This window comes from Nyctereutes procyonoides, unplaced genomic scaffold (assembly GCF_905146905.1).
Source record: "Nyctereutes procyonoides isolate TBG_1078 unplaced genomic scaffold, NYPRO_anot_genome, whole genome shotgun sequence".
In the NCBI taxonomy this organism is placed as follows: Eukaryota; Metazoa; Chordata; class Mammalia; order Carnivora; family Canidae; genus Nyctereutes; species Nyctereutes procyonoides.
The window spans coordinates 10,286,024-10,312,154 of record NW_026575042.1 but is presented as its reverse complement, the minus strand read 5'-3'; the positions used below and the strand labels follow the sequence as shown (position 1 = coordinate 10,312,154).

Here is a 26,131-nt window from a genome sequence, read left to right as displayed (position 1 = left end):
TTTTTAAAGATTTTATTTCTTTATTCATGAGAGACACAGAGAGACAGGCAGAGACACAGGCAGAGAGAGAAGCAGGCTCCATGCAGGGAGCCTGATATGGGACTCAATCCCAGGACTCCAGGATTGTGCCTTGGGCCAAAGGCAGACGTTCAACTGCTGAGCCACCCAGGCGTCCCTCTCTCCCTTTTATTTTTTTTAAAGATTTTATTTCTTTATTCATGAGAGACACGGAGAGAGAGAGAGAGAGGCAGAGACACAGGCAGAGGGAGAAACAGGCTCCATGCAGGGAGCCCAATGTGGGACTCGATCCTGGATCCCAGGATCACACCCTGAGCAAAGACAGACGCCCAACCACTGAGCCACGCAGGAGTCCCTCTCCTTTAAATAAATAAATATTTTTTAAAAAAGTAAATACATACCTACCTTATGACCCAGGCATTCCACTCCTCTTATTTACCCAAGAGAAAGAAAAGCATACGTCATTACAAAGACTTAAACACAAATGTTCATAGCAGCTTTATTTGTAATAACCAAAAACTGGAAACAATTCAAATGGCCATCAAGAGATGAATAAAACATATTCTGGTTATTTCCATAGTGGAATACTGCTTGGCAAAAAGAAAAAAAGAAAAGAAAGAAAAGAAAAGAAAAGAAAAGAAAAGAAAAGAAAAGAAAAGAAAAGAAAAGAAAAGAAAAGAAAAGAAAGAGAAGAAGGAGAAGAAGAAGAAGAGAGAAGAAGAAGAAGAAGAAGAAAAGAAGAAGAAGAGAAGAAGAAGAAGAAGAAGAAGAAGAAGAAGAAGAAGAAGAAGAAGAAGAAAAACCAATGATATAATGAATATGCAACATAGGTGAATCTCAAAATAATTTATGGAGGGTGAAAGACACCAAAAAGAAGAGTACATACAATGGAATATTTCTATAAAATCCTAGAAAAGCACTACTCATCCAAAGTGACAATCAGCAGTTGCTGTGGAAAGCTTGAGAGGGATTACCAAAGGGCATAAGGGATGTTTGAGAGGTTATGGCTCTGTTTATTACCTTGACTGGTTTCACTGGTGTATACATAAGTCAAAACTTAGCAATGGTGTTATTAATAATAAATAACACTTTTATTAGGGTCTAGTCATTGTTCTAAGCACTCTTACATGTATTAATGCAGTTAATACTCAACACAAACCTATGAGGTAGACTGTCATCCAGATTTTACAAACAAGGAAATGAGTAGTATCTGTAACTTAACCAAGGTAACATGCCTAGGCTCATACCAAAGTCTGCCTGGCTCTGCTTCCTGCAATGGGCAAAGTCAAGCAGCTTGCAGAAGAGGGATGCTAAAACAGAACACATTTACATCTCCCTTTCCACTAGTAACAGAAAATAATGGACACTTCTTCCGTGATGAGAAAGAACTAGATGAAGTTGCAAGGAAATTCTTCCTGCTGTGAGGTCACATGGAACAGAAATGAGATGGATGAACTGATAAGTGGCCTTGCATTTGACTCAAAGGGTGCATACACCGCAACTTTTGCAAAGGCACAGCCTACAACTGAGCAGTGACAAGTAACTACAAAGTAGTGTGGGTGGGCACTGCACTGAGGTAGGTCTCTGAAAATTTGCAGCCCACTAGGAATGTCCTCCAAAATACAGATGGCTCTATATGGACAAGGGCCTTCTGTTTCTGAGTTTAGGAGACTCCTAATATATTAATTGTGATAGGATGTCCATGTATCTTTTTCTTTTCTGGTTGACCCCCTCTTTAGTGTTGCACACCTGAGAAAGGATACATGGGAAATAAAGGTTCAAAATCTAAGGGTTTATACAAACTCACACTTGAGGGTACTGAATTCTGAGTAGGAATTATTTTCCCTTCGAATTTTGAAGGAACACACCATTGTCCTTTTACCTTCAAAACTGCTGTTATGAAATCCAGTGCAATTTTATTCCCGATCTTTTGTTTTCTCTTGAACCTTTTAAAGATCTCCTCTTTAAGCCTGGAATTATTTGGTAATTCACAGCGGTGTTCTCTCACATAGGTCCTCTGACACATTCCTCATCCATTCTGCAGGGCACTCAGGGACACCACAAATTCCAGAGGATCAGCCAGTTACATTTCTTCATACACTTGTGAGTCTGGAGGTTTGTTTCTTCTTGTCTAACTATGAAGAGTGCACTGGTGAAGAACACGAGTTGGGAGAAACAAGGAGGAACAGCACCCCCAGCCGCAGACAACCTTACTCTTGCACAGGTATCTTCTGTGTGTGTAGTTTCCGATGCAGAGTGAATCGCCCACACCAGCTGAAGGTTTTCCCACACACCTCACACTCATACGGCTTCTCACCAGTGTGAACTCGCTCGTGCTGGACCAGGGTGATTTTCTGACTGAAGGCCTTCCCACACTCCTTACATTCAAAAGGTTTTTCCCCGGTGTGAATGCGCTGATGCTGAGTCAAGGCCGTGGGGGAGCTTAATCGTTTTCCGCACTCTTTACATTCATAGTGTTTCTCCCCAGTGTGCACTCGCTGATGAACAATAAAGCTTGAGCTACAACTGAAAGTTTTCCAACATTCGTTACATTCATAGAGTTTCTCCCCAGTGTGGAACCTCTGGTGCTGGAGGAAGACGGAACTGCTAATGAAGGCCTTGCCGCACTCCTTACATTCATAGGGCTTCTCTCCAGTGTGGATTCTCTGGTGCTGAATCAAGGCCGTGTCTGAACTTAAACCTTTCCCACATTCTTTACATTTAAATGGTTTCTTTCCAGTATGAATTACCTGATGCCGAATAAGCAATGAGTTGTATCTGAAGGCTTTTCCACATTCTTTGCATTTGAAAGACCTTTCACCAGTGTGACAGCCCTGAAAATCTGCCATTCGACTAAAATATCTGCCACATTTTCTACATTCATATGATATCTGACCACTAAGAGCTGGCTGATTTGTACTGAGTTGTGTGCTGACACTAACATTTTCCCCAGATTTCTCACACTGCTCCTCAGTCTCAACAGTGCAGGCCTCACGATGGCTGGTTGGCTCATCTGTGAAATCTCTCCTCTTTGACTTGGTCTTCTTAGCTATCCAGTGACCATGCTGCTGCTGTAGGCTGTTCCCAAAGTCCAGGTGTGGGGGAACATTCCCTGGCAGCCCTCTTAATGTCAGTCTGTGGGACTCTGTTTCTTTAGAAATGTGTCTCTTTGGAGTTGATTCTTCCTTCTCAGCTCTGGTCTCACCCCCTGATATCACAAAACAAAACAAAAACCACAAGTGTCAGCCTCTGATAGTGCAAAAAGAAAATACTTGTGAAGAAGAAACAGGATCAAATGGTTCTAGTCTGCCCTATGTGGCTATTTTCCAATATGCACACAAAATGGCTACCAAAGACAACCACACAGCACAGCCCCACAAGTTAAATGAAGACTCTATGGGTGGGAGGCAAGCAATGCCAAGAGGCATTCCCAGAAAGAGTGTAAGACTGGAAAACAGCAAAGACTGTTACCTACTACCTACTAGGATGGGAAGACCAACAGCTTTCTCCCAAGCAAATGGGTGAGATAAGAAGGCATGGAAAAGTGATGAATAGAGACCCCTAGAGGAAATCCACCAGACTGAAGAAGGGGCAGGTCAAACAGCTCAAACTACAAAGGGTCCCACAGCTGAAATTTCCTAAGAGCTGCCTATTTTTTACAACATTATCCATGTCAATCTTTGAAAAGAAAATGGTCTCTGTTGGGGCAATGTGTGGTTCAGTCATTAAGCATCTGCCTTTGGCCAAGGGCATGATCCCAGGGTCCTGGGATTGAGCTCCAAGCCAGGCTGCCTGCTCAGCAGGGACTCTTGCTTCTCCCTCTCCCTCTGCCCCTCCTTTCCACTCATACTCTCTCCCTCTCTCAAATAAATAAAATTAAACAAAACAAAACAAAAAAAAACACAAAAGAATGGGGGCACCCAGGTACCTCAGTGGTTGCATGTGTGCCTTTGGCTCAGGTCATGATCCTGAGGTTTAGGGATCAAATCCCACATTGGTTCCCCGCAGGGAGTCTGCTTCTCCCTCTCCCTATGTTTCTGTCTCTCTCTCGAATAAATAAAATCTTAAAAAAAAAAATCATCTCTGTCATCAAGTTGGCTCTAGTAAAGCAGCAGACTCCTTTGCTGTGGTTAAGGGGACTATGGCAGGCTAACACCATGGCAGATGGAGGGAAAGGGGGAAGACATGGAGACTTGCTTCTAAAACAAAAGAGCACTCACTGCACATGTGAAGAACCCTTCCAAGAAGGGACATAAGCCTCAGAGCGGACCTGATTAACAACTTTTCCTAAAACGCTGTACAGACTGTGTATACAGTTTAATATGACAGCAGGAATGTGAAATAGAGAAAACCAAAGACTATTTTCCCTCTCCTGTTAAATAAGGTCTTTTGCAGGCTAATACAATCCTCGGCACTGGGTCAGGGCAACACTGTTTAAATACTTTTTAGCCAGACAACCTGAAGTCCTGGGATCATATCCAAAAAAGGCACAATTTTAACAGAAGGCTGGGGAGGGGGGGGGGAGTTGTGCATTATTAATGGACATTCTCTGTGAAGAGTCTGAAGAGCATATGAAATTTGATAGGCAGGGGATCCCTGGGTGGCTCAGTGGTTTAGCGCCTGCCTTTGGCCCAGGGCGCGATCCTGGAGTCCCGGGATCAAGTCCCGCGTCGGGCTCCTGGCATGGAGCCTGCTTCTCCCTCCTCCTGTGTCTCTGCCTCGCTCTCTATGTCTATCATAAATAATACATGAAAAAATAAAATAAAATAAAATAAAAAGAAATGTGATAGGCAGAGTAGGGGTGAAGCAGAGTAAAAAAGGCAAAAAAAATACACTATGTTGCTATTTAAAAATCTCCTATCCATACCTTTTAAAATGAGAAAGTGAGTTACCTTTCTTTTATAACAAGTTTTGTTTCAAAAAGTTCAGCTGTTAAAATACAAGTTTTTTTAAGTGTCTGCGGGGAAAAAGATGACAGATGGCTATAGAGGCAAGGGAATCATGAGGTGTGTTGTGCTGGTGTCTGCCTATGTGTGAAAATTTCCATTACAAAAATGGATTTTATTTTTTAAATAATTTTTTAAATTATATTTTATTTTTTATTTTTATTTAAGTCAGTGTTTGGGAACTAATAATTCAATTTCCCATATAGGGGAGTCTGGGTGGCTCAGCTGGGAGGGCATGCAACTCTTGACCTCAGGATTGTGAGTCCAAATGGGCACAGATTACTTAAAAAAAAAACACACACACACACACACACACAAAAAAAGAAAATTCCCTAGAAATAATGTGCTCTTGTGAACATGTGAATGGCCAAATAGACCCCAGGAGCCTATTTTCCTTCTAAGGTGGTTGATGTCCTCATCTCAGCAAAAACAAACTGGTAGAAAAATAAACTTTCCACAACACAGGGCTCCAAAGGGCTGTCATGGTTCAAGAGCTGCTCAGTCAGATGGTGTCCCTTAGCAGGTGAGGTGGAGAGACAAAGATGAACATGCAGAGAAATCTTGCAGCCATCCCTGTCCAGAAGAGATTGGCCCTCCTTCATTTGAGGGGGGCTACCATCGTCAACACAAGAACCACATGTAATGATTCCAGAGGAAAGAAAACAGCCTTACAAGAGAAGAAACTCTTCACGCACACTGAAATGTGAAAACAGGAAAGTAGGCTAAGCAAAAAAAAAAAAAAAAAAGCTGGTAGGTTCTTATGCTCACCTGGACAGATGCCTCTAAGGGCTTCCCTGCCCACGGGTTCCCAGGGTTCCAGGCCCCACGGCAGTTCCCCTCGCTCTAGCTGGGAGACCAAAACAGGTCTGGTGAATAGAAAAGCTGCCCAGGAGAAAGGAACAAAAAAGGTAAAGCGAATCAGGAAGCAAGGTCCCCTCATGGCTGTCTTGACCTTTCTTCACTGAGCCAAGGAGGGAAAGAAGAGAAGTCAGCTTGTGCTATTTCAGAGGACAGAAAATCCCCACAAATGGGGGTAGAGTCCTGGAATACCCCCCCCACTCACATGAGGGAGTCCCAGATCTTGTTCAGAGAACATGGAAGACAGAGGCAAAAGGGCTCTGCTGAGCTCCCAAGAGCTCTTGCTTTCCCTCTATGTATGGGGCAGAGTCCCTCCCGGGGCCAGAGGGACAGTGGATTTCAAAGCCTGGGGAACCAAAACTTTCCCCACCCAGTAGCCTATGGAGCGAATGCCCATGAGGGTTGTCAGAGAGGCCACAGTGTCTAAGGAAGAAAGAAGCCAGGACGCACACAGGGCAAAGGCAGACAACAGCAAAGAGAAGAGACATCTTACCCAGAGAAGCCACATTGGCATAATTCTCCAACATCACCTCCCGGTACAGGGCCCTCTGTGAAGGGTCCAGGATAACCCATTCATTCTGAGTGAAGTACACGGCCACATCCTCAAAGGTCACTGGCTCCTGAAACAACAGGTTCCTGCTCAAGCCCAGTGTGAAGGCAGAGGAGCCTAAGTACTGGGGCAGAGTGAGTGTGGTGGGATTGCCAAAGACAGCTCTCCAGGGCCCCTACCCACCCCTCAGGGGCCAGCCCTCAGCTAGCATCACCCTCCTCAACAGGACAGTCCAAGACTCACTGCACCCCTTTGTGAGCATCCCCACAAACAGCCCTTCTGTCACCTGCTGGTCTCTGTGTTGACTCTGCTGGGCCCTGCTCTCTGTGCCTGTCGGTCCCTCATGTTCCTTTCCACGGTTTTGTGTGCATGTGCACAGGGGACATCTGCATAAACACAGCCCACAGCACTTCTGTACTCATCTCCACTCTCTCCCTAATCCCACTAAAGTAACAGTAACATAATGGCCCAAGAGGAGAGTCAGAGCAGAGCAGGGGTGTTAACAGAATTTTAGAAGGCATAAAAAGGATAAATGGTAACTACATTAGACGAGCAGAGAAAGCTGAATCTTAACTGCTGGCAGAGGGGGAAGCAAACAAAAAGGAGGCTGATCATCACATAAAACCAAGGATGAGCTCAGGACTTTTTAAAGTGTGCTCCACTTTTAAAACTTGGTAAAATATTCTATCTGTTTAAAAGCACCAGAGAGGAGAGAGGACCCACAAAGTACTTAGGGCACTAACTGAAAAATACCTATGCAAAGACCCATCACTTAGAAGTCTCAGAAAAATGAGAACATAAAAAAAAAAAATTCTTAAAAAAAATCCTTAAGGCTTTCAGAGCAGGAAAAACACACATACAGCCTGGGGAATCAAGATAGCAACAGACTACATGGTGAAAGTAAATGGAGAAATGTTTTGAAAAATGCTGAGTGAAGGGGCGCCTGGGTGGCTCAGTCGGTTAAGCCTCTGACTCTTGATTTCTGCTCAGATCATGATCTCAGGGTCATGAGGTGGGCCCTGTGTCAGGCTCTATGCTCAGCACGGAGTCAGCTTGGGATTCTTTCTAGCCTTCTCCACCGCCCTCCCCTTCAAATAATTTTAAAAAATTTTAAAATGCTGAGTGAAAACTGCTTCTTCTCCAGATAGTCAAAGAGATCAGGTTTATCCTGCCTGAACCATAACAAGACAAATTACACAAAACAAGTTATCAGATACTGGGTGATGGTAATGAAAGACAACAAACCCCGAGAGATGGGAAATAAAGAGGTGAGCCCTATGATTCACCAAGCTTACTACCTTAAAAAGAGTTTCCAGTTTGCAACACAGGGAGGGAGAAATGAGGTGGAGCCTGGCAGATTCCCTGGTGGGTTCTGAGGAGACCAAGACAGTAGAGTTTACAGGACAGAATAGCATAGAGAAGACAGCTGCACCAAGAAACAAACCAATTATCTGCACTGGGTTCCCCAGAGTATTCAACAGAAGAATGACCAGGGCATAGGTGTGTGGAAACTACCCAAAGTCAGAAAGGATCATTTGAAAGGACTGAAGGGCACAATGCCTGGCATTCACACAGGGCCAGAAACAGTACCTATATCCACTAGCCACGCTGGAAAATTTCATAATTCATAGGCCATTGGCTAGAGCTCTCAGGAAACTTTCAGTAGTGGAGAATAACTATTCTTAGGCTGAGCACCACTCCAGATTCTACTAGCAAATCATAAATATTAAGAGCAGAAAGAACCAAATTGTTTCCAAATCACAACCTTACTCCAGAAAATAATATTTTGGGGAACGGTGCCTGTCTGGCTCAGTCAGTAGAGCGTGCAACTCTTGATCTTAAGGTTTTAAGTTCAAGCCCTACACTAGGTGTAGAAGTTACTTAAAAATAAAATCCTAAAGAAAAAATATTAAAAAGAAGATTTGGGGGACCATAAAAACATCTAGAACTGGGCAAGGTAAAATTTACAATATCTGGCATTCAATCATAGATTACTAGGCATTCAAAGAGGCAGGAATACAGGACCCATAATGAGACCAATCAGTTAATCAAAACCAACCCAGAACTGACAGCATTAGCAAAGATGGACATTAAAGCAGTTATTATAAATGTATTCCAAATGTTCAAAAATTAAATAGGGGGGTGCCTCAATCGCTCAGTTAGTTGAGCTCAGGTCATGATCCTGGGATGCTGGGATAGAGCCCAGTGTTAGGCTCCTGCTTCTCCCTCTCTCACTCCCTCTGTGCTCTCCCTTTACCCCCATCTCTCTAATAAAAATCTTTAAAAAAAAAAAAAAGTTAAATAGAGACAAGGAAGATATATAGAGAGACATTTATTTTTTAAAGATTTACTTATTTGAGGGACGCCTAGGTGGCTCAGTGGTTGAACATCTGCTTTTGGCTCAGGGTATGATCCTCAAGTCCCTGGATCGAGTCCCGCATCAGCCTTCCTTCCTGCGTGGAGCCTGCTTCTCTCTCTCTGCCTTTTTCTCTGCCTCTCTCCCTCTCTCTCTCTCAAATAAATAAATAAAATCTTTTAAAAAAGAAAAGATTAATTTATTTGAGAGGGAGCGAGCTGAGCTGGGGAGCAGGGGCAGAGAGAGGGGGACAGAATCTCAAGCAGACTCAATATCCCATTGAGCATACAGCCCTACACTTCACTCAATCTTGATGTGTCTGGATCTCACTACCCTGAGATCACAACGTGAGCAGAAATTGAGTCTGATGCTTAACGACCTGAGCCACCCAGCATCCCAAAAAATATTTTTTAAAGGTCCAAATCAGGATGCCAGGGAAGCTCAGTCAATTAAGTGTCTGCCTTTGGCTCAGGTCATGATGCCAGGGTCCTGGAATTGAGTCCCATGTCAAGGTCCTGCTCAGCAGGAAGCCTGCTTCTTTCTCTAACTGCTACTCCCCCTACTTATGTGCTCTCTCTCTCTCTTGCTCTGTCAAAAAAAAATAAATAAAATCTTTTTTAAAATTTAAGAAAAGAAGGCCCAAATCAAACTTCTAGATATGAAAACGACAGTATCTGAGATGAAAAATTCATGGGATTAACAGCAAATCAGACACTGCAGGAAACACACACACACACACACACACACACACACACAACTTGTGAATTTGAAGGCAGAGCAATTAAAACCAAAAGGAAACAGAAAAAGATTGAAGGCAAAAAAAGCAGAGCCATCAGATAGCTGTGAGAGAACCTCGAAAAGCTTAATGGACAAGTAATTGAAAGTAGACTGTGATAAACTAAAGATGCATACTACAAACCCCAGAGCAATCTCTGAAATAGTAACACAAAGAGTTATAGTTTATATATAGCCAGCAGAGAGGGAAACATGAAGTAAAATACACCATTCGTTCTAAAAAAGATGGAAAGTCAGGAGAAAAGGGAACAAAGAACAGATAGGATAATTAGAAAACAATTAGGAAGATGACAGACTCAAATCTAACCATATCAATAGTTAAACCAATGCAAAAAAAAAAAGTTATACCAATGCACATAATCTAAACATCCCAACAGGTAAACATTATCAGATTTTCTAAAAAGCAAAGGCCTTCTATATGCTGCCTTCAAAAAACACATATTACACATAAAGACAAGAATAAGGGCAGTCTGGGTGGCTCAGCCGTTTAGCGCTGCCTTTAGCCCAGGGCCTGATCCTGGAGACCCGCGATCGAGTCCCAAGTCGGGCTCCCTGCATGGAGCCTGCTTCTCCCCCTGCCTGTGTCTCTGTCTCTCTTTCTATGTCTCTCATGAATAAATAAATAAATTCTTAAAAAAAATAAAGAATAAGTTAAAAGCAAAAGACATGGAAAAATATGCTAATCAAAAAAAGATGGAGCAGCTATATTAATTTAAGGCAATGTAGATTTCAGAGCAAAGACTATTTTTAAAAATATTTTATTTATTTATTTATTTGAGAACCAGAGAGAGAGCACAAGCAAGGGAGAAGCAGCAGCAGACTCCCCAGTGAGCAGGGAGCCTGATGCGGGGCTCAATCTCAGGACCCTGAGATCATGACCTGAGCTGAAGCCAGACACTTAACTGAATGAGCCACCCAGGCACCCCAAAGAATATATTTTTAAAGATTTATTTGTTTCGGGGCAGGGGGTGCACACAGCAAGGAGAGAGAATCCTCAAGCCGACTACCTGGTAAGTGCAGAGCCCAACAGATGGGCTTGATCCCGAACCAGAGATCATGACCTGAGCCGAAGTCAGAGGCTTACTTAACTCACTAAGCCACTCAGGCACCCCCAGAGCAAAGAATATTAAGAGATAAAGAGAGTCATTCATAAAAATAAAGGGATTATGTCATCATGAAGACATAACAATTCTACAGATTTATGCAGTTAGTAACAGATCTTCAAAATACATGAAGCAAAAACTGATAATACTGCAAGAGAGATAGGCAAATTCATAATTAGAGCTGGAAATTTCAATAACCCCTCTCAACAAGGATACAGCAAACACGAACAATACTATTACCCAACTTGACTTAATGGACATTTACAGAACACTCCACCCAACAAGAGCAGAATACACATTCTTCCCAGATGACCAAGAATATTTTGTAAAGTAGACCAAATTCTGGACCATAAAAATCAAGTCATACAAAGAATGTTCACTAATCACAACAGAATTAAATTAGAATTAACACAGAGACACATGGAAAATTCCCAAGTATTTATAAACTAAATAACACATTTCTAAATAAAGATCAAAGAATAAAACAGAAAAGAATGCAGAAAGTTTTTTTTGAACTGAAGGAAAATGAAAACACAATGTACCAAAATGAGGGATGGTGCTAAGGCAGTACTTAGGAAGATATTTAGTGTATTAAATGCCTGTATTACAAAATTTGAAAAGGAAAAAGGGTCTTGAATCAGTGACCTCAGATTCACCTTTAAAATCTAGAAAAAGAACCGCAAACTTAACACAAACTAAGCAGAAGAAACAAAATAAAGATCCAAGTGGTTGTCATCAGGGAAATACAAACCAAAACCACAATGAGACACCACCTCACACCAGTGAGAATGGGGAAAATTAACAAGGCAGGAAACCACAAATGTTGGAGAGGATGTGGAGAAAGGGGACCTGTTGGTGGGAATGTGAACTGGTGCAGCCACTCTGGAAAACTGTGTGGAGGTTCCTCAAAGAGTTAAAAATAGACCTGCCCTACGACCCAGCAATTACACTGCTGGGGATTTACCCCAAAGATACAGATGTAGTGTATCGACAGGACACCTGCACTCCAAAGTTCATAGCACCAATGTCCACAGTAGCCAAATTGTGGAAGGAGCTTCGGTATCCATCGACAGATGACTGGATAAAGATAAAGTCTATATATACAATGGAATATTACTCAGCCATTAGAAAGGAAGAATACCTACTGTTTACATTGATGTGGATGGAACTGGAGGGCATTATGCTGAGCGAAATAAGTCAATCAGCGAAAGACAATCATCATGTGGTTTCACTCATATGTGGAATATAAGAAACAGTGAAAGGGACCATAAGGGAAGGGAGGGAAACTGAGTAGGGAAAAATTAGGGAGGAAGACAAATCATGTGAGACTCCTAACTCTGGGAAACAAAGGGTTGTGGAAGGGGAGGTGGTTGCGGGGATGGGGTGACTGGGTCACCGGCACTAAGGAAAACACTTGACGGGCTGAGCACTGGGTGTTATACTTCATGCTGGCAAATTGAATTTTAAAAAGATCCAAGTGGAAATCAGTGGCATAAAACACACACACAAAAATAGAGAAAATCAGCAAAACAAAAAACTGGCTCTCTGTGAAGATCAATGCAACTTACAAATCTCTAGTCAGATTAATCAGAAAAAAAAAAAGAAAAGAAAAAAAAGAAGAAATTAGTAACACTAGTTCTAAAAAAGGTGACATCACTGCAGATAACAAAAGGATAATGAAGATATATTATGAACAACTTTATGCCATTAATGTCTACAACTGAGACAAATTAGACATTTCTTGAAAGAGACAAATTACCAACACTCATTCAAGGAGAAATAGAATAGCCCTATATAGACCTACCAAAGGAACTGAAACTGTATCTTAAAACTCGTCAGAAAGAAAACTCCACACCTAAATGGTTTTCCTGGTTAATTCTACCAAACATTTAAGGAAGAAACGTAATCAGTTCTATACAAAGTCTTCCAAAATATTGAAGAGGACAGAATACTTCCCAACTCATTCAATAGGACAAAGACATTACAAGAAATGAAAACCGCACATAGACACCTCTTACAAATATAGAAGCAAAAATTGTAATCAAACTTTTAACAAGAAAACCCAAAATATAGTAAAAGAATAAATATGATACATCATGACTAAGTATTTTTTATTCAAGGAGTACAAGGTTGGTTGAACACTTGAAAAATCGATGCAATTTACCACATTAAGAAACTAAAATAGAAAAATCATATAATCCTCTAAACCAACACAGAAGGGACACCTGGGTGGCTCAAGTGGCTGAGCGTCTGCCTTTGGATTAGGTCATGATCCTGGAGTCCCGGGATCCAGTCCTGCATCCGGCTCCTGCATGGAGCCGGCTTCTCCCTCTGCCTGTGTCTGCCTCTGCCTCTCTCTCTCTCTCTCTCTCTCTCTCTCTCTCTCTCATGAATAAATAAATAAAATCTTTAAAAAAATAAATAAACCAACACAGAAAAAGCATTTGTCAAAATCCAACATCCATTCTTGATAAAAATTCTCAGCAAGCTATAGACATAGAACATCCTCAATCTGATATGCGCGGCATTTACAAAACAAAACCTGATGGAGGTCATACTTAATAGGGAAATACTGCATATTTCACCTTAAGATCACAAATAAGACAAGGTTATCTGCCCTCATCACCTCTACTCAGCATTGAAATGGAAGTTTTAGCCAGTGCAGTTAGGCAAGAAAAATAAATAAAAGGTATCCAAACAGGAAAGAAGTAAAACTTTTTATTTGTAGGTGGCATGTCGATGTAACAAATCCAATGGCATCTACAAAACAAAACAAAACCCTAGAATTACTTTATCCAAGGAAAGAATTCTCCAATCTTGCAGACAAAGGTGAAAAGCATCTTCGCTGTATGCAATGATTCAGATTTCTACTTTTCAGCTTCAACTGCAAACCTATCCCAATCAATCCCCCACTACTGTATTTCCATTCTGATTACGTCTTAGTTTGGGCATTCTCAACTCCTCCTCCCCTGCGCAAACACACCTGATAGCAACAGACGCACAACGAAAGCCACAAACCTGTGAAACAGGAACCTTGGTAACAAGCCCCATGTAAACCTGTGAAACTCCCCGCTGCCTGCTGACCCTTAACTCTTTTCTTGCACAACTCCCCAATGGCTATTACCACTTTGCTTGCAGAGCAAAGCACCACCTGAGGAGCAAGCTCCGACCTGTCCAAACCAGTCTCCTCCAAGATCAACCGCAGTGCGGTACTTTCACGACTCCCTCCCCGCCCCCGGCCCCCGCCCCATTATAATACTAAAAATCATGCCTAGCGGTGGGGATGTAGCAAGTTCATTATGCAAGTGATACGTGAAGAAACAGGGCCTTTAACTGTGCAGGTGCTAATAAACCCCCGCCTCTACTTGTTTAGACGGCACCCTCTACCCACCTAAGTAACTTTTAAGAACTCTCCTTGGGGGCACCTGGGTGGCTCAGCGGTTGAGCATCTGCCTTCACGCTCAGGTCATGATCCCGGGGTCCTGGGATCGAGTCCCGCATCAGGTTCCCCACGAGGCGCCTCCTTCTCCCTCTGCCTATGTCTCTGCCTCTCTTGACTCTCATGAATAAATAAATAAAAATCTTTTTTTTAATTTCTTTTTATTTACTTATGATAGTTATACAGAGAGAGAGAGAGGCAGAGACACAGGCAGAGGGAGAAGCAGGCTCCATGCACCGGGAGCCCGACGTGGGATTCGATCCCGGGTCTCCAGGATCGCGCCCTGGGCCAAAGGCAGGCGCCAAACCGCTGCGCCACCCAGGGATCCCAATAAATAAAAATCTTAAGAACAAAACGAAACCCTCTCTTTGACGTCTCCTTGGAAAGGCAGCCTGAGCATCCTTTCCTTGGTGCTGCTCCCCTGTACTCGGGCGTCAGCCTCAATAAAGCCTTTGTGACTTTATGTTTTGGGTCCCCTCGTTTCTACCAATGCAGAGTCCAAGGACCCGAGTCCCATAACGCCTGAATGCAGGCTGACATCTGCTACCTCTTGACACCAGAGGGTGGGAGGACCAGTAGGGCCCACAGAGGCAGACAGGACGCTCGCTCACCTGGTGCCACGTGATCTGGAGCATGGCTGGGCCCCCGCGCCACACAGCGCCCCCGGGGTTCGAGGTGAGGCCGAAGAGAAAACAGAGGCACGGGCAGCGCCGCTGCTGCCGGGGACCCCACAGATGCCCCCTCCGTCCTGGGACCCCGTCACCCCGGAGGCATAGGGATTGAGGAACCGGGTACTGAGAAGGCCGTGCGGATGCGACCCCGTCAGCCGGCCCGGAGCCCAGGTGACCGCCGAGGCTGCGCCGCCACGCACAGGGAGCGCGGGAGAGCCGCCAGGTGCGATCCGGGGAAGGCTGGGACGCGCTCCGCCGGAAGCACGTAGGGCCGCTGCCCCTCCTCTCTAGGAACCCGTAAACGGGCCCGTCTCCGTGGTCCCCCAGCCCAGCGGCAGCCGCCCCTGCCGGTCTCTACTGTCGGAGACTGCGAGCCAGAGTTGCCGGCTCCAGGCCCGGGTCCTGCAGCGCCCCCTCTCGGCAGCTCCTCCGGGGGAGGTCGCCGCGCCCGCTCAGGCTCTAGAGCGGGCTGCAAGCCTGGGAATCCCTCTAGGGTTCCCTGGCGTTTGTTTGCCCCACCTGGCCGCTCTTCCAGGGACTGAAGGTGCCTGCTGCCCAGGTTCTGGGGCTGTGCTGCAGTGGGGGTGGGGGGGGGTGGGGGGGTGGAAATGGGAGGAGCGGGGCCCGTCACTTCAACTGTGTATCGGTGGAGAGTGTGGACTACCGAGGTCCAGAAACCTGGCTGTACCACATCTTAGCTGTGTGAGCAGCAGCAAGTGTCTTTGCCTGTTTCCTTATGTGTTAAATGGGTATAATAGTGATACCAACGTCAAAGGGCTGTCAAGGTTTAATAATTAAATGAGTTGGTGGATTAGCTAGACATTTACAGCAACGCCTGGCACAAGATTAGCGCTTGTGAGTTGTTTTCTAATTGTGTTTGTTTCTAACCTATCTTTCGAAGATACGAGTGCTGCTGGGACTTTCAAGATATGGCACAGTTTAGGGAAAGAGCTATTAAATTTAGCCTTAGACCCTCTTCCCACCCTATACCTGGATATGTGTTCCACGCCCAGCCTGGAAACAGATTTCAGCTAATGGCCCACCAGCCTTTCCTGGGAATACTGGTTCCTCCGTATTAAGTTAAATGTTTCATATAGCCCCTCCTCTGCCAGTCTTCAGAACCATTTCATCCTCAAAGACTTGCCAGGGCACCCCACTACACAGCTAGACATGCCAATGGGATAAGTCACCATGATTCACCTTTATTACATATTTGCAATCCAAGCAAATGTCTCCATCCTAATCCCAAAAAGCTCTTCTTGGAAGTTGTCAATGTGGGAAGGCTTTGTTTTACCCCGAGGGCTCTAATACTCCTGAGAATAGCTTCAGAGACATGGCTTCTAACTAGCCAAGCACTACTGTGCCACATAAGAATTGTCCTCCTGAAGGAGGACTTTGGCTGCCTCCATTCTGACCTCAAACTTTTTAGTCGGGTCTCCTTTCCAGCTTGTCTCTTGGCTCAGCCAGAAGACCCATAGAGCCAAGTAGGCCCTGATGGAAACCAAAACTACCCCTTCAAGCAATAAGAACTGCCCTGAGGCAGCAAGACCCTATGGGTGATTGGTTCCAAGTCAATGATCCTTTTAACCTTCACTGGCCTACCGGCACATATACACCCACTTTGTCCCACATTCTCCTTATATAAACCTAGAAGTATTTTTAGCATTTTGGTGACAGTCTTTGAGACATTAGTCTGCTCACTACAATAAACTTTCTTGTTTCACCACCACTCATTTCTCTGCCTTTGGATTTTGTCAGTGGGGAGTGGCTGAACCTAGCCTGTTTGGCTCTTGAGCCCTAGCTACACTCCCTCTTCTCCAAGACTAGGAAGAATGATTTGAGCATTCTAGAAGCTGAGCAGGGAGAGGAGCCTAGAGAGTCAGATGCATACTGCATGCATTATCCTCTGATAATGCCAGTTTTCTAAAACTGGATGGCTCACTCCTGCCCCCTCAACTTTGCATGGTGTCCCTGAAAAACATCTATGGTTCACCAGTTCAAGAAAACCTACTTTAAGATTTCTGCCTGGGTAGGGGAAGGAGAGTCTCTAGGCTACATGGAATCAGGAAAAGGATTTGGGATCAGGCTGAGACAGGGAAACTAAAGGGAAAAACTGCTAACTCCTTTTCCTGCTTCTATTCTTACTCGGACCTACACAACTGTCATAGAATGGATGATATATGTCCTCCTTGTAAAGGTCAAGGATTTAATGATTCTTTGGAGTCTTCTAACACAGAAGATAGTATCTAAGGACTGAGTGGGGTCTTTATGAAAGTTTTCCAAGATCAATTATTTAAGACCCCTGCCTCCAGGGCATAGTGACTTATGGAGAACACCTAAATCTTTGTTTCTGGATTACTGAGAAAACCAGTGCACCAGACTGTCCTCAATAAAAACCCCAGGTCCCAAGCAAAGATGAGACTTACTTTCCCTCCCTTTCCTTTCCAAGGCTCTCAGATGCTCTGATTGTATCTATGCTCTTAATCTCTCAGCTTTGGTTTGATTTCCATCCTGTGCAAAGCCAAGTACTCTTGGCTGGGCCTGTAGGACCCCCTCTAGGTCCTTGGAACTAGCCAGGCTGCATCAAGGCTGCTTTTTTTATTTTAAGGTTTTACTTATTTATTTGAAAGAGCACAAGTAGGGGGAACAGCAGGCAGAGGGAAAGGGAGCCAGACACCAAGCTCCAGGCAGGACCCCCAGGATTATGATGTGAGCTGAAGGCAGATGTGTAACAGACAGCCACTCAGGTGTCCCAAGGCTGTTTCTTTTAAGGACTTTTAAACAAGAGCATCTTCCCCAAATCATGAGGCCAATATGTTGAAAAACAAAAAACCTTAAGGCCATTTACTGTTAAGTCAGTTAAACTATCATACTATTAATCTACATGGAAAAGATTTAAAAATTTCCAAGCTCTAACATTACAAATTATGCCAGAACAAAGTTTATTAAGATAAACACAATTGGGTCACCTGGGTGTTTCAGTCAGTTGGGCGTCTGACTCTTGATTTGGCTCAGGTCATGATCTTAGGGTCATGGGATCAAGTCAAGTTCTGCTCAGCATGGAGTCTGTTTGTCCCTCTCCCTCCCCTTGCTTGTTCTCTCTCTCTCTCTCTCTCTCTCTCTCTCCCCCCGTCAATCACTCTCTCTCTCTGCCTCTGTCTAAAATAAATAAAATCTTTGAAAAAAAGCAATTATTTCAACATTTGACATATCACAAAAAAGTCATTTCTTTCATTAATTACAATATGGCTGTGTGACCATCTTCGTTCAGCATTGTCTTAGGAAGGTGTTATATTCAATATACTTAAGACATTACAAAGCACACATGTAATATATTTTTTAAAGATTTTATTTATTTATTCATGAGAGACAGAGACAGAGAGAGAGGCACAGGCACAGGCAGAGGGAGAAACAGGCTCCATGCAGGGAGCCTGATGTGGGACTCGATCCCGGGTCTCCAGGATCAGGCCCTGGCTGAAGGCAGTGCTAAACCGCTGAGCCACCCGGGCTACCCACACATGTAATATTTAATGTCTGAACGTTTATGCCAAAGAAAGTAAAGACGAAAGAAATATGAAACTAATGGAAACAATACCAAATTATCACTGCTAAAAACTAACAAATGACGAATACCCTGAGAAAACGTCATGCAACATTTATATATGGTTAAATAAGATTTAATTAGCAAAAGTTTTATGAAATTTTATTTGAAATGAGGTAACCACAGAAAGCAGAAGCAGGGGTGCCTGAGTGGCTCATTCGGTTTAGCATCTAACTCTTGATTTCAGCTCAGGTCATTATCTCAAGGTCCTGAGATCAAGCCCTGCATTAGGATACTGGAGTGGGTCCTTCTGTATCAGAGCAACTCCTCTTTTGCGAGCCATGCTTTTATACTCAAGGTAAGCTAGTCAGAAGAATTTACACACACACAAATTTGTGCACTGCTGTGTGTAAAGGAATGTTTATAAATTCTGGGCCTTTTTGGTCCCTGCAATATGGCCAGAATCTGTAGGTGGCAATAATGATTGCAGTGCCCAGATATCACCCAACAATATCTCTATCTCTGGTTATTCCAGTAATTTAGAAAGACCTTTTCCCTGTACCATGCAAACAGTGTTCACTATAGAGCCAAATGGTGTACAAAGATTATATTTTCTTATTGCACAATTTTTAAAAATTCCTAGTTGCCTTTCTATTTTCCACTGCTTGACTTTATGATATCCTAGGTTTTTTACAAACCCTCCTTGGTTATTGCTGCTGGGTAAAATGGGGAGACCTCAGGCCCTGGGGCCTTGACCCAACTAGACCCAAAGGAGCGACTGAAGGTTCTTGGTCTTGTCATGAGAATGAATTCAAGGACAGACACACAGCACAGCAGACAAGTGACACAAGTGGGAAAGTTTATTAAAGTGAAAAATACACGTGAGATATAAGAGCAGGTGACCTCAAGAGAGACAGAGAAAAGAGAGAGATGTGTGCCCAGTCCATTGGATTTTTATCTTTTATTGAGAGTTGTTAACTAGGGGGCAGAATATTCATTACTTGGGGTGAAAAGTGGGTTTCCTCCTTTTTCTTCCTAATTTGATCAGGAGTTTCCTGTTATGGCATCTGCCATATTGGGCTTATCTGGTTTGATCTGGCCTATTGTGGAACACTGTCAGGACAGGACTCTGAGCTTCCTGATAGCTGGCCATGACTTCCTTAGTGCTGGTCTCCAGGGGTATCTTAGAACCTGACTATCTGCCTACTCTTAACAGTATGAGGACACAAGTTTCCAGCCCTGCTGCTGAGCATGGACAACTGTCACATTGAGTCCACAGTTTCCCCCACAACAGATCCATGCTTCCCTGGACATGATGTCCTCCCCATTCTTCCTTCTTTTTGCCCTCTATTAATGAAGATGTTTAGTTGTATCTTTAAGGCCATTTATATATAGGAATGTCCTGCTCCTTTGTATATCTGCCTGGCCTGCCTTTTATGGACTCAAACTTTCTTCTAAGGAAACTCCTTTCCCTCCCACTCAGCTTATCTTCTTTCATTTTGTCTACCATTTGCCCAACGTCCTTGTTCTGACTATAAGCCTAAATCCTATTCCAAAACCAGTTCCATTAGTCCTTTAGTATCTGAGAGGAAAACTGTTTTCTGTTAAGTGTTGAAGGAGCATTTAGATTTTTTCTCTTATCTGTACAGTTTACAAAGGTTTTTCTCTCCATCAAAGATGTTATCTTTCCTATATTGTATATAAGGCATTATTCTAGATGGGCTTTTATTCTGTTTTATCTTGTCATTGATAAAAAAAATACTAACTCACTGCAGAATAGGTCTCTGAAATCTAATATTACGATCAAGCTCTTTATAAATACTCCAAGGACTATTACAAATAATTTAAGGCATACTGTCTCAGCCTTCCCAGTGTTCCATATGATGGACTATGCGCAGGACAAATTCCTGTCCATCAAATAGGACCACAGAGATCCCATCTTTTTCTCTCCTGGTCTTACACTGCTATAATACAATGGTTTTTCAGAGGTTCCTCTGTCCTGTAGACTAGCTATGAAAAAAGATGGTGCACCTCCAGCTTGTCTGGACCCCTACTCGCTACACTAAAGATCCTCTCTACTGAAAGTTTTCTTCCTAATTACTACTGGAAAACACAGTTAATGAATATAACTTCCAGAAATCAAAATCATTATCTTTTTTTCTCCAGTTTTGTTTTTCTTAGAGATGATGTGGGAGTGATGCAGTGATGCATCTGCATCTGGATGCACTAAGCTTGAATTTTTATTTTTTTCCTCCTGAGCCCTACCTATTTCCTACCCATTAAAAAAGAATGGAAGAAAAGTCCTCTGAGTTCCCCCGTGAAGGTCATTACCAGGCTAAACAGCCCATAAAGAGAATTCACAGTAGATGCAGGGAAGTTTTTTCACCAAAATTGTCTTTTTTTTAGAATTTATTTATTTATGAGAGAGAGAGCAAGAGAGAGAGAACAAGCCAGGGCAAGAGGGACAAGCAGATTCTCCGCTGATCAGGGAACCTGATGCAGGGCTCCATCCCAGGATCCTGGGATCATGAACTGAGCTCGAAGCAGATGCTTAACAGACTGAGCCACCCAGGCGTCCCCTCACCAAAATAGTCGTAAGTCCTTCCTGGAGTAAAGTCCTTCCTGAGAGGCACTGCTTCAAAGTAACAGTAGGGCTGAATTAAAAGGGGAAATGCTATATAAACACTGTATAGTTTGAGAAATTAGAAGAGGCTGAGAAGAATAGGAAAGGCCACAATATACTCTTCTGGATTTTTAAAAATCTCACTTAATGGACTTCTTTCAAATGAAGAAAGCTAGTCTCCATCCCAGTTATGACCATGAATTCCTCACCAAGTTTATTTTTAGGTCAATGTTTAGGGACATTACATTTTTAGGACACCTGGGTGGCTCAGTCAGTTAAGCATCTGACTCTTGATTTCCGCTCAGGTCATAATCTCAGGGTCAGGGAATGGAGCCCTGCATCTGGCTCCTGCTCAGCAGGGGGTCTGCTTCTCCCTCTGCCCCTGCTGTCTCTGTATCTCTGTCTCAAATAAATAAAATCTTTTAAAAATATAAAAATAAACATAAAATGCATCTTTGTACTGAAAATAGTAGAAAATTAAATTATCCCATTACATGAAAAAAAAAGTGTGTGGCTGGAGGAGGGTGGTAACACAAATATGTGGCAAAACCTGTAGAACCCTTGCAGGTACGGATCCCTGGGGAAGGTCCTTTCCAGTTCAGGGCTGGTAATCCAGTGAGCCTCTGCCAAAAATTCTACAATACTTTAAGAATGACCATTTTCATCCCCCACAGCAGCCATTCGAGAAAGAAAACCCCTTTGTGTGACAAAATCTTTAAAATATTTTATTTATTCATGAGAGACACAGAGAGAGAGGCAGAGGAGGGAGATGCAGGTTCCCTGCAAGGAGCCCACTGAGGGAGTAGATCCTGGGTCTCCAAGTTCATGCTCTGAACTGAAGGCAGATGTTCAACCACTGAGCCACCCAGGTGTCCCATGTGTGATAAATTATTAAAAAAAAGGAGAGATGAATTGGAAAGGAAGTTCATAGATTCTCCTACTTACCTGTACTGACCTCTCTCTTGACCTTTCAGCCAACCTGTGTGCAGGCATCTGGGCCCATGGAACCTTACCTTGCTCCACCAGAGCTATTAGAACAGAAGAGTACTGGGAATCAAAGTGGTTCTGGAACTCCTTTCAGCTCATCCTCTGCTTTTAGCAAGTGGAAAGGGAAGTGGAACACCCAGGAGGACGAGGTGGGTGGGTTGGGGAAAGAGGAGCCTTCTAAAGAAGGAGCACAACTATCTTACTCAGGAAGAAACTTTAGAAACTTAGGAGGCCCTGAGTATGTACTAAAGTAGGGGTAGCGGTAGAGAACCAAGATCTCAAGAAAATATTGCTATCTGGGTCGAGCAAATTCCCTTTTTTATTTTCTCAAAATATCCTTAGCTAATCTTTTGACCTATTCTTTCATATAAATTTCTGAATCCAGATTCTTTAGGACTTTGGAACAAAAATTATTTCCATTGGGATTGCCTTGATTTATAGATTTGTGAAGCGACAGTTTCATAAAACTAATGTGTCTCATTCAGGAACATGTGCTCTTGTCATTTATTCAGCTCTTTTATGAAGGCAGTTTTGATGAGCATTGGCACAAAGTAGGAACTTCATAAAATTTGTTAAATGAATGAATCTATAAAAGTAAGAGATCAATACATTATGTAACAATTAGTGATGTTTCCCTGATACTTCCAAAGCCTAATTCATGGCGTGGCACATAGGGTGCTCAGTACATACCTACTGAATGAACAGAAAAGCCCTAATCTTATGCTCTTCTGCATACACAATTTACAGAGCAAACATATTCCCCTAAAAGGCTTTTCCTGCCTGTTGATAGACTTCATTTGTTGAAAGTGATATGGATTTATAGTTCCTAGAAAGTTTTACTGGCAGGTGCTTCCAACTTCACACACTTAAATGGATCTTCTGAATAGCATGTCCTCTCTCCAATCAAAGATATTTCCCTGGATAATCTCATGTCACCTCAAACCACTTTTCCCAAACACACCGTCATGTGCATAGACACACATATACACTTTCCATAACTGTGTAGCAAGGGGAAGCCATGTCATGCCTGAGTCCTATGCTGATCTGAGAGCTAATATAAGAAAGGTTATCAAGATCACCTAAGACCACACTTTCTGGAGCATAGGTACTGAGTCCCAGCTTCCCGCATGGCTCCCTAATTTTGGAAAAGGAAGAGCCTGAGAGTAAGACAGCAGAAGACCTCCACGTGAGATTTCCCCTCTCTTGCAGCCTGTAAGTACATCTATTACTCACCGTCCCGGACTCCTAGACTCAAAACAATGACTGTCCTACCACTCCAGGGCAGCTGGGCCCCTACCCTCACCCACAGTTGTAATTACTCCTTCAGTGTATTTTTCCACATTCTTGCTGGCAAGGCACAAAGCTTCTCAAAATAAACCACTACACTCCATTGTCCGGAACTGAGTCTCAGCTGGAGAATCCTGGCTTCAGTGACTGGGTTGGAGAAGAAAATTGTTTTTACTGAGCATGTTCAGTGACCCTGACCATTGACAAAGATTCTGTCCTTGGCCAAACTCGAGCCGGTCTCTCCTGGGCCCTTTCTCTACTCAGCCTTAACCTTGGCGTGTAAAGACCAACAAACACTCAAGAGTGTCTATCTGAGAAAATTCAGGGCTGCCAAAAGAATTTAGTGTTCGTTCCACCCAACACCTGAAGACAGGGCCCCTGTCTCCCAGTCTCTGGAGGGTAGGAGCCAAACTTCCCTGAGACCCGCTAGCAAACCATATGGGTCTCACATGACTTCTCCCTGACTCCCCGGGGCCTCCACTCACACACACACACACACACACACACACACACACACACACACACACACACACGGTCCATTCTCCTTTTAAAAAGTCCAGCCACGCCACTTCTTGCAGTCAAAGCTGCATTCAGTTCACCCTGGACTCTTCCCTCCTGCAACAGTTATTACTGATTAAAACCTGTCGGGCTTTGTCCATCTTGGACACCACGACGAAGAGAGGCCGCCTCTGGAGAGAAAGAGGGCGGAGGACGCCTGGACCCAGAAGGGCTGCGGGACGAGCTGCAGGTGGCGGCGTGGCCGCGAGTCCAAGCAGGACAAAGCTGCTCCAGTGCGCCCCTGGGTGGCGGCGGGCGCAGACCCGCTCGGACCCCCGGGGAGCCGGGACGCCAGCCGCCACCTGCAGCCGCCACCTGCAGCCGCCACCTCCAGCTGCGACGGGGCGGTGGCACGAGGCAGGTGCGCTCGCAGACCAGGGAGCGCGCTCCACCGCCCGGGGCGCAGATCACTGGTCCCCTGGGCCAGGCGCTTCCCGGTCAAGGCTGGCCAGACCCTCGAGAGGCCGAAGACGGCTCACGGGCACCAGCGGGCCGCAACCGAGCGCCCCTCCTGCGGAGCGCAGGGGCTCGGCCACCCCGCGGCGAGCCGGAGCCCCCGGAGCCCGCCTCCCCTTCTAGGAAGCGGAGGCTTCGCTCTCGGTGGTGCGCTGGTCCCGGACGCTCCTGCGCTGCTTGCAAAGCCGCGCCCTCACTGCAGGTGTCAGTGCTGCAGATGTCTAGCAGCGGTCTTGTTGCAAGCCTGCCTGCCTGCGCACACTTCAGCAGCTGGCCACAGATGGGGCTGCAGCAGGGCCAGGAACTACGCAGATGTTTGGGGGTTCCACGTGCAGCTGTGATGGAAAAGCCAGACTTGTTGGCCTGCAGGGCGCGTCATACAGGCAAACAGCTGTGTGCACCTCCTAAGCCCCCACTGTTCCTGGAACCCAACGCAGGGGCGGGACTGGTGAAGATGAACAATTTGGAGTCTGTGCTCTATCACTGTTCCCTTAACTGAGGTCTTAGTAGGGCCAGACTTGACATACTGAGTGCTAACCTGGAGAGAAGGCCAGAAACTAGAGAATTAGCCCAACTTCACACTGTAAACACTGAGGACAACTGAGCACATTACAATTTACACTGGACTGTAGGAGGAGGTCTGCCCACAACATGCCTGATCTCTGTTACCATAAAGGACACAGGCAGTGTACAGAATGAGAGCTCTCTGAAGGTGCTACTTAGAAATCTCAGCTTCAGGGAATGAGGGATGGGGTAGGAACAGTTTAGGAAGATGGAGGGAGTACCTGCTGGAGGCCTATTCCTTCAGGAGGCATGGCAGTGGTAGCTAGATTAAAGGAGAAATCATGCAGCCACCTTGTTTTTTACCACCAGCCAACTTCCATGTTGGAGTGGCTGTGGAAAGACAAGGAAAATCAATAACTATAACAAGAAATGAACCAGATGGAGAGCTCTAACCAGGGAGCTGGCCTTGCAGCTGCTGAGTGGACTACACAGACCCCAAAGGAAAAGGCCCAAGAGGCACAGAGACTCACTCTCACTCAACTCATGACCAGAAGTGCCTGTTTATCCCAAATACAGAGTATGTGGAAATCAGAGGGAACCATTACCTCACTTCCCATAACCCACTAGCTCCTCCACCCCAACACTAGCCAGTCACAAGTTGTCAACAAAAGATCTGAATGCACACACTGAGAGCTTACTGTGAACCAAGAAACATTAATGGAGGATGATCAACACCTCCCCTAGAGGGATGTCAAAGCTAAATTCCAGACATTGGGGAAAAAATACCCTGAAGCTTCTCCTCAGTTATCTTAGTGCCAGGAGACCTGGAACAATAGAAATAAGAGAAAAGGTTGTGATCTCAGAAGTCCGCAAGATACTTTTCAGGTGTCTGATCAGCCCAGTTAACTCCCCCTTACCAGAGTGGGACCAGAGCAGCCTCATTCACTATGTGACCTAACCCCTCTGCCAGCAAGGAGTAGACAAGTGAACACCTCACCTAAAGTGAGATTAGATTCTCTCCCAGAAATGCACCACAGCCTGGGAGATTGGACTGCTCCCCGGAATGGAGTTGTAAACATGAAACCTAGGGCAACTTCTGTTGTGTGCCTATGGGCAGAGACAGCAGCACTGCAAAGAGGAGACTAGTGGTCAGAAGTGAAGAAAGCAGAGACAGCCTGTTGTTCCCGCTTGGGTCTTCTAGGCTCCAGATCTCCTGCTGCACTCTTGCCCTTGCTGCCAGGCTACTTGTAGGAATCCTGATAATTGAGTGTATTTACGTTCATTAAAGTAAGTTTGTTATTTTTAAAGGGTCTTAACCTAGCCAACTCACTGATAAAGGCAAAAGTCACAAAACTAAACAATTCAGGTATTGTGATGCTCATATCCCTTTCCTGAAGGAGGTGGGCAGTACTCCTGCTCATGTGAAACTAATAAGTTTG

General features: G+C 44.4%; 1 protein-coding gene across 2 annotated transcripts; it reads right to left on the bottom strand.

Annotated features, from left to right (window-relative positions):
* Window positions 1-492: 492 nt before the first annotated feature.
* ZNF620 (zinc finger protein 620) lies at window positions 493-15,062 on the bottom strand. 2 transcript variants are annotated; one of them, XM_055321062.1, is made up of 4 exons: window positions 14,677-15,062; window positions 6,316-6,442; window positions 5,733-5,846; window positions 493-3,226 (listed from the first exon to the last, which is right to left on the bottom strand). In XM_055321062.1, exons 1-4 carry the CDS (start codon window positions 14,698-14,700, stop codon window positions 2,229-2,231), a joined length of 1,263 nt encoding a protein of 420 aa, XP_055177037.1. In that variant the 5' UTR covers window positions 14,701-15,062; the 3' UTR covers window positions 493-2,228. The 2 variants fall into 2 exon arrangements, with proteins under 2 accessions (XP_055177037.1, XP_055177038.1); XM_055321063.1 differs by having other exon boundaries at window positions 5,733-5,811.
* Window positions 15,063-26,131: the final 11,069 nt, after the last annotated feature.

Excerpts from the sequence above, each read along its gene's own strand:
- ZNF620 (XM_055321062.1), bottom strand. The coding sequence starts at position 14,700 with ATGCTCCAGATCACGTGGCACCAG. Across the intron at positions 6,443-14,676 it reads TCCAGATCACGTGGCACCAG|GAGCCAGTGACCTTTGAGGA; the intron begins GTGAGCGAGCGT and ends CTGTTGTTTCAG. Across the intron at positions 3,227-5,732 it reads CCTTAGAGGCATCTGTCCAG|GGGGTGAGACCAGAGCTGAG; the intron begins GTGAGCATAAGA and ends TTGTGATATCAG.